The 9,074-nt window shown below is 35.4% G+C and overlaps 1 protein-coding gene across 9 annotated transcripts in view; it reads left to right on the plus strand.

Moving 5' to 3' along the window:
- Positions 1–8,980, plus strand: part of LOC134533247 (maternal embryonic leucine zipper kinase-like) — a 135,668-nt gene extending 126,688 nt beyond the window's left edge. For all 9 annotated transcript variants that reach the window (XM_063370666.1, XM_063370663.1, XM_063370669.1 and 6 more), the window contains exons 18-19: positions 4,706–4,876; positions 7,622–8,980. In XM_063370666.1, coding sequence (XP_063226736.1) covers positions 4,706–4,876; positions 7,622–7,768 — 318 coding nt within the window. In that variant the 3' untranslated portion in view covers positions 7,769–8,980. The remainder of the gene's footprint in view (positions 1–4,705; positions 4,877–7,621) is intronic.
- The last annotated feature ends 94 nt before the right edge of the window (positions 8,981–9,074 follow it).

The raw sequence follows: 9,074 nt of genomic DNA on the forward strand, positions 1-9,074 counted from the left end.
CACTGTTGTTTAGGTTGGTTATGTGACGCCAGAGATTAGAGTGACGCGCGTCGCGCGACGGAATTAGTACGGATTAATGGCGCTAGTAGTCTCGTGGTTAGTAAACAACTACTCTTCGGGAATTCATCTATTTAGTTTTTTCTCGCTAAATATGGCCTATTGAAAGTTTTGTTTAGAGAAATTAATATTCTTATCCTGTTTAGCGGGAAATAGAGCTTAACTTTCTTTTGTATAAAAACCTGGTTGATGAAAAGTTTTGTTTCCTACAGTAGAACATCGTTAATCCGTGACGCGCTAATACGGGAATCGGATAATACGGGAATCGGATAATCCGGGACGATTTAAAAGTGCAGAAAAAAAAGAGAAGCAAAATTGTCAGCGCTTAAAATTAACGTCACGCGGGCCGGCGGCCGGCAAACACTGCAACGCTGTTTGTACCGACCCTTTGTATCGCCCCCCTTTCAGCTGTCACATTTGTCACTCTTTAAACGTGAGGGGGATGTCCTGACTTCTGCTTCCCGTTTTCCGTTTGTTTGAATGTTGTTTCACGTGCTGCAGAGTTACTTTCCGCCCGCCAACGCACGGCAGGCGCCTGGCGAGTGACGTGTCTGTCTGGCATTCGGTTGATCGAAGGGGGGAGGGGGGTGGGGAGCTACCCAAAATTTATGTGTACAAGGTCAGCACGATCTTATCTTTCTCTCTTCGGCTGTTGTAAATGACCGTGAACTAATGGCTAGGCAGTAGTGATGGGCAGAACGGTTCTTTTGACCGAACCGGTACTTTCGGATCAGTTCCGAGAAAGATTCGTTCAGAACGATTCGTTCATCTCGGTCATTTCGTTCTTTTCTGTGAATAGGATCTGGCTCTTTTATCAGGTGTCGTAACTCGTTCATCCTTTAGAGTATTGGCTACGTGTTTGCTTCCAGCCTCCCCTCGTTATCGCGTGACCCGATAACGAGAGGAGGCTGGATCGCGTGGGTGGTTATCTTTATCTACTCTGCATGGGTAAATGAAATTTCAAACGTCTAGTTGTATACTGACTGTTATAAAATTATTGACTGTTGATCGCTGCAAATGCTTCATGCAGTGATTCTATATAATACGGGAGCATTAAATCTAAGAATGTTAGGTACGAAAGTGATCTTTCTTAACTTTAATTTGTAATCGCACTATTATAGCTAGTACTTGAACATTGCTTTTCGTAGCCAGTGAATCACAGTTGCGTATATGAAACAGGATTATTTATATTGTATTACTTTTTAAGTTACAAATATTAATATACAGGCTATTTACACTCTAGAGAGAGTAAAGTGTTTACATGTAGACCAACACATTTAGAGAAAAAAAGACAAAAATTGAATACTACTACTGCGATTCAGTATGAAAAGAGAAAAATTAAGTAGGTACATTAATTAACACCTAAATGGTAAGTGTGAACATTTGTAGTTACTTTCCCTGTTATTTTTAATTCATGTTTTTTTTCCCCCCAAATTTGTGTATGTGAATGTGAAAACGCAATTTTAAACCACTACTTAACAGTTTACATTTTCAGGTATAGATACTTTTCATGTTACCCTATTTTATTTGATCAGTTATCGTTTGCTCTTATGAACATGCTCACGCTGTGATTACTAATTCTTCAGACTCCTGACGTCATCAATCATTTCACGAACGAATCAGACCGGGCGCGTGGCCGGTTCTCTCATCTCGTTCTCTCGTTCTCTCCGCGTTTTCGTTCTTCCGAATCTTTCAAGGTACCGGCTCTCAAAGAGCCGGTTGGTTCTCTCGTTCTCTCCGCATTTACGTTCTACCGAATCTTTCAAGGTACCGGCTCTCAAAGAGCCGGTTCTTTACATCGCGAACGAATCGCAAGATTTCGTTCTCTCAAAGATTCGTTCTTTTTGAACGAATCGTTAACGAACGACCCATCACTACTAGGCAGTGCCGTATTTTTTTAAGCCGAGACAATTCGAAGGCGGCCCTTACCGTTAACTGATTATCGGGAGATGTTACGTCACATGACCTTGGCCTTAACCCAGCTGCACGCTGGTGTCTGAGAAGCTTGACAAGACCTTCCGGGCTTACCTGTATAATTGCTAGTCCGTGAAATTTATGATGTCGTGATTTTTAAGTAATCATGTCAATGAAAAGTAGTTTTGTCTGGGAATATTTCACCGTTTATAGTGATCAGTCGAAAGCAACGTGTAATCAGAGGTACCTGAAAGGCTCTAATCGGCTCAGAAGATCGGCAAGATCGGCAGCAGATGATCGGCATCGGCATGATCGGCAAAATAGGTGATCGGCCCAGCTCTAAGCAAAGTGTTCTTAGGAAGAAGTCTAATATTGTGTATGAACTCAGTGATTACCAGAAGAGGACTAAGTTGATCTTCAGCAAATGTCAAGGTCAAGGTCATCACTACAAACCTTCAGCATTCCAGCGAAAAGTGGACAACACTAGTTCCAGTATCTGCGAACATGAGTCAGCGGCAACCGTACGAGACTTTCACGAGTTATAATCGGGATGCTCTGTGCTAACAATGCTGAGCCATTGTTGGAGACATTAGGCATGGCAAACTACTGAGTAAATAAGTAACATACCTTCAAGAATACCTATTTATACTCCTGTGATGCTTTAAACAGGTTTGTGTCTGTGTAAATGTTGGTGTTAATTGCTTCGTTAGCATTTAATCATTTTCTTTATTAAGTCTAGCTAAATGATTTTATTGATTATTAACATAATTTGCATAATCTTAATTACTTTGATTATATTTTGTCTTTATCTTTTTTTGTCTTGCTTTTTTCTTCTTGTGGTCCTGTATATATAATAATCTTAAATTCGACCTACTGATTGTTAGTCAAGTAAATGAGTTAAGCAAAATTGTGAAGTCCACTTAAATTAATGAACTGTGATTACTTTGTTTTGAAGGCTCTCTTAACAGCTAATATCATTTGAAATAAGCAGCCTTTTGAATACTGATCCGAGTATATTTTGACTCTGGTTGTCTTAACCCACTAATTCTATGTGGTAATTCAAATCTGTATTTTTATATGCAAGTGTTGCATTCTTCTGATCAATGTTTCAATGTTAATAAAGTTAAGTAAACACTGAGTAAAAGCAAACTATAAAGTTTATTAAAAGATTCAAATAACTGTATTTTTTTATGTTAATATTGATGTTGAGTCTATATTTTAACAGTTCTTTTCTAAAGTTTTGTTTTCTAGTGCACAAATCTATACTTAATATTATAAAGCTGAAGAGTTTGTTTGTTTGAACGAACTAATCTCAGGAACCACTGGTCCGATTTGAAAAATTCTTTCAGTGTTAGATAGTACATTTATCGAGGAAGGCTATATATAGGCTATATTATATTATCAATAACATTAGGGATCCTTACTAAAAGTCCAATTTAGAATCAAATGCATTGGAGGGGGTTAGATACAACATGCAGTACACGTACGAAGTGTGTTTTGCAGGCGCTAGAAGTTTATTAAGCGAAATACCACTCACTGACTCACTCATCACGAGATCTCTAAAACTATACACCCGATTGACTTGAAATTTAGCATAGTTACTCATTTTGTGATGTAGATGCTCACTAAGAACGGATTCTGTGGAAATCCAATCCCAAGGGGTTTCGGGGGCGTAATATATCAAAATTTCCAGTTTTTGGTAGGAAATCACCATGGCAACGGCTGTTGCTTTGTTGATGCTTCATTCGTCTGTATGGCAATGACTATTTCATTGTTAGTGCAGTCCTCATCACCGTTGAAATTTTGTGGGTACTTTAAATATCAAAAATTGCCCTTTTTTTCAAGTATATATATTTTACAGACTTGAAACTTCACAGTAATGTTCCCTATGTTACGCAGGATGACATTTTCTGAAAATTAGATCCCATGGGTGGTTAAAACCAGGCAACAGTGGGTACTTTGTTTGCATGAGAACAGGAATTTGCATTGTTCATGCCTTCTGCGTCTCCATGGCAACGGGCATCGCGCGGCAGTGGCGTACCCACAAGGAGGGGCATGTATAATGAGCGGCGCAAGAGTGATCTGCCTGTAGACTGCCGTAGCGAAGTACGGGTACATCAGTTGTACGTTGCGTGCACGAGTCGGGAAACCATTGGTGCTATTCATTTTCTCTCCGGTACATTATACAGCATTGTAATAAATTTTCACTGAATTTTTTTTTTATTTACCATTACTGTAAATGGGAGATGTGGCTTAATTTTTTTCCATTAGTATAGCCGTGCGAAGCCGGGTCGGGCAGCTATCATAAATATATTAGCTAAGCTATTTAAAAAATTGGAGAGAGTTAAGTTCTTTGTTAACATTAGAAAACGTCATATTTAAAGAAAATTTGCATGCATAACTAGGAATCTACATAGATTTATATATAACTTAAAGATTTATATCATCACAACATTGTTCACAGAACATAAAAATGTTTTGGTTTGGATATTTGTAACATATGTTAAATGTAATTGTTTTGCATCCAGTAGAGCAATTAGAGCAATATTTCCTCCTCAGACTGTAGTTTTACTGACATAGAATCAGAACATAAACACAGAATATTTTAAGCTTGTTTATGCCCATACTTTACACTAAAAAAAAAAAAAAAAAAAAAAAAAAAACATTACAATACTTAAATAATACTTAAATAATCTCGCCGAAAGGAATTTTAATAGCGATATGTATTTTGCAGGTGGATCTGGACATAAAGTGGAAAAGCTTTATCAAGTGGAAGTGTAGAAATGGTGTTGGCTCCTGTCACTACGACAACGTGTGTGACATACTCAACAAACACACAGACACTTGCGAAAGACAAATGCAACAGTTCAACCAAACACTGCCTTGTTCATGCCCGATTAAGAAGGTGAGTTCATTGTGTGTTTTATTTAGTTTTGTTAAACGTTGCATGCATGTACACAATGCAACAGACACAAGCACAGAGGTCTTGCAGCAGTTATAATGACGTAAGCAAAAAAAATTTGTTACTTTTAATAGTGGGTGAGTACTTTATTTAGCGGTTGTTGGTCAGCATGTTTCGACATACCTCGTATACATGAAATATTTCTTGCAACATTCAACTTTTGTCGAATGGGGTGTTTTCCTATGCTGTGATGCATGTCTGTGGTCTAACCAGTTTTTATTTGGTGCTGCCATTTGTAAAATCGATGCCTTGGAGATATAGTACATCTATTATATCATAGATACACTTTTTTTACATATTGTGGTTATTTCTCTGTGTTGCATTACCTTTTCCCACATCAAAAGAGTTAATCAAAAGGAGTTTAAGTTAAAATTAAGAAAAGAAAAAAAAAATTTATGAAAATTTTAGTAGTGTGGGATAAGCTTGCTATGGATATTTTTTCCCCCGCAGCTTAATTTTGATCCCTTTGTGACATATTCCCATTTAATATTATGTTTTGTTTTGTTTAAAAAGTAGCACAGTAATTTGACTAATTTTCAATCACTCCAGGGCTCATAACAGGTCACTATTGCAAATAAAATTTCTTTTTTTTTTTTTTTATCAATTCACTAAAAGTTACTTTTTTCCAGAAAAGTGACATACTTTTTTTTAAAAATTTTGTAAATAACTGCATTTATTTATTTTAGGTCATGGCACATTTTGTTTAGTAGTTAGTTTACTGTGGAGTCCATATGAGCACATTTGAAAGACTAGAATATGCTTGCTCCTGCCGACTGATAACCCAGGCTGTTGCGGGCTCTTACAGAATAATACTCCATCAAAGTTTTTTTTTTAATTTTTTTTTTTAAATTTTATTTGATTATGATTATACCAAGTGCAGAGAAACATTTCAGTAATTATATATATATTTTTTTAATTATAATTAATTTCAAACATTACTACTTTGATATATAAATTTCATGTTTTATTTGGTCGAATTTTCTTTGTAACAAATTTATTTCTAAAATCAATATCTCTATGAGCAATTGTCGTATCATCACCAAATTATTTATGTTTAATAATTGCATTTATTAAACACAAAAAAAAATGTCTATGGACTGAAAAAATATTTTTAGTTTGGAATGTTTTTGCTGGAAGTGTTAGCTCGATCTAAAAACATTTTTTGGCGAGCAGTGTAGTAAAGACTACGTTCGTATTTTAAAGCTCAATTATATCTAAAACAACTAGACTGTTATATGGTAATGGTATGAAATTAGGAGACTTTTGAGATTATTGTCAAGAAAATATTATTGTTGTGAAATATGTGTGAGAATTATGTAAAGGATATAATGTTCATTGAGACGTAGAATTTATACATAGAATCATTGGTAGTTTCCAAACTACATTGTGGAGCGTATAATTTTGAAGAAATTATTATCCTGTGTCTTGACTTTGGCGTAGAAAGAAACTCTTTAGCTCTGCTTTATTTGATTAAACCATTCAAAGAGTACAGACGTGTGTGAAGTGTGGAAGCAAAGTCCAGATAAATAATTTGGAAAATTCGTACATTTTCTGGTGAAGAGATTGTGTCACGCAACAGACTACACACAACATATTTTTCTTTGCTTGGCAAACAAAGTACATATCTGAAAACAGATGGTCTGGACCTTATTTTGAGGAAAACATTTTTGAAAAGTGCTCCACCTCCCTACACAATTCAGTATAGTAAAAGCAATATTATGAGAAATAGTATCTGCAATTAATGGTTTAATATTGGTTAGATTTGAGTAATGACATAGTGTAATTACCTTTAAGGCATATCAATATAGCTGGTTCAGATGGACCAAACATTAACAAGAAAGTTAAATGGCTCATGAATTAAAACATCAAATCTATACAGATTTACGATAAAAACTTTTCATTTTGCTTTCCAAAAAGTCTAGACAAATTTGGAATTAAAATCAGTGATTTAGCCATTGATGTATACAATTATATCAAGTATTTCCAGGAGTGACTTTTTCCAAATCCAGTCAAAACTGGCATCGCCTAGATGAAGGCAAAAAGCTAGTCACAGACAACTAATAACTTGCCAATAATACTGCTTACAAGGAATAATTCATACATTTAACATCACATAACTCATAAGGTGTCTAAAAACTAATTTTTTTCTTTGTGATTCTCAGAAATATAGAAGGGAAAGTCACTATTCGTTACTTTTTAAGTCTATCTGTAAGTCACTATTGTTGACTATTTTTTTTTAGGATTTGGTCACCATGCTAACTTTTTTTTTAGGTCACAGACTGTTGTGACTTAATGAGCTGTGTCACTAAACCCTCCGTGGGTCTGCCCGCAAGAAAGTACACATGATAATTTTAAGGCATGAAACTCCTGGTAGATATTCTTGATAGCACACTTTTATCTTCATTTCTCCGCCATATAATGTTATGGATTCTGCTCTAATCTCATAGTTTTCCTATGCACGACGAGAAGACAGGGTGGCAGTCCACAGCCTTGTGCTCAGAGGCTACACCGCGCTAGAAGCACCTGCACCATCTCGCCTCACTAATACATTCACCCCTGTCCATGCAAGTTCCAAAACATTTTGGGGGAGAAGCTTGGTCTTTGAACTCGGAGACCTTTAAAATGATTAGCTAGGCTATGTGTTGAAGGATAAGTGACGGAGTGTCAAGCGGGATGGTGTCTCCGCAGGGCAACTACACGCTCCAGGAGATGAGCATGCCTCTGGACCGGAAGTGGGAGAAGCTGATGACGGGCACGCACACCTGCAGGGTGACGGGCAGCGTGGACGGACAGCAGGTGCTGTGCTACGTCTTCAGGATCAAGCTGGCCATGTGAGCGAGCCGTCTGCACCTGGCCTTCTTTCTGACCACCACGAACACTCAGCCAACAATGTTTACAAAAATAATAATTAATAATATATAAATAATAAATATAATAAAAATAATAATTAATAATTCTTAATAAATATTACCTCTGATACAGTTAGGTATGAAGTTGTAAGGACATTCTGATATGAGTTTAGCAAATGAGCAAGAAATTATGCTCTAGTGTAGATTCTCAAAAACTGCATAAGTACCGAAAAAAAGTTAATCATTTAAAATTTGTCAAAGATTAATGAAGTTTCATTATAGTGAATTTTTTTATGCATTTGTTAAATGTGCTCATTAAATAAAGTTTATGTGCTCTTCACGCATTTCATTTCATTTAGACTTGCTCAGTTAGAACTAAATATTACCCACAATATTAAATTTCTTTTTATTATTTGTATGTTGGTGTTTTATATTTATAGAGCTGTTAATAAACTCCTCTCCTGTATTATAATGCAGTATTTTCAGACATACTCAAAAATAATATTTGTTGTGCCTTCTGTAGCAAACCATAAATTTGATGTAAAAGCTTTTCATACCAAACAACTATATTATACAATACTAAATAATTTTAAACAAAATTTGAGATGAATGAAACCATTTAAAAGCATTAATATTATTAGGTTATTATGGCCTTTGAATTGCAGTAAGCATGATTCTAGTTGTTTATACATAGCATAAAAAATGTTATTTTGTATTTATAGTCTTATTGTTTTATAATTTGTTTTGATTCAATATTTTATGTCATTAAAATAAATTTAATGAAATCCTTTAGGTTCGCAAACACTACTTGTGTAATGCATATGTATTTTATTTATTTTGAGAGTTCAAGTATCATTGTAGCAGTGCTAGCATGTGTCAGCAAGAATATAATGAATAGGTTGATTCAACACACATTACAACCCACTGGACCGAGTGGTAAAAGCTTGGCGCTTATGCGACTTCTAGGCTTGTTGCTAGGTCGTCCTATGATCCTGCAAGTTTTTCGTGTTTGTTGTGTGTTTTGCTATGTTTGTTGGTTTGTGTTTGGTAAAGCAAAATACCATTTAAATGCCTACATTAATGATATACCTCACCTCTGTTATTGAACTTTATGAATAACAGTTATATACCTTTATAGTTTTTAAATGTATGCGATGTATTTTTTATATAAATATACATTTTTGTTTAAAACCATAAACTGCCTCTTTTGAGCACCCAAAAGTTTTTTTTTTTTTTTTTTTTACAAAAAAAGTAAAATGGTACTCCAACGTTTACTAGTTCTAGAGAGTAAA

The sequence above is a fragment of the Bacillus rossius genome, chromosome 6 (assembly GCF_032445375.1).
Source record: "Bacillus rossius redtenbacheri isolate Brsri chromosome 6, Brsri_v3, whole genome shotgun sequence".
NCBI classification, from domain to species: Eukaryota; Metazoa; Arthropoda; class Insecta; order Phasmatodea; family Bacillidae; genus Bacillus; species Bacillus rossius.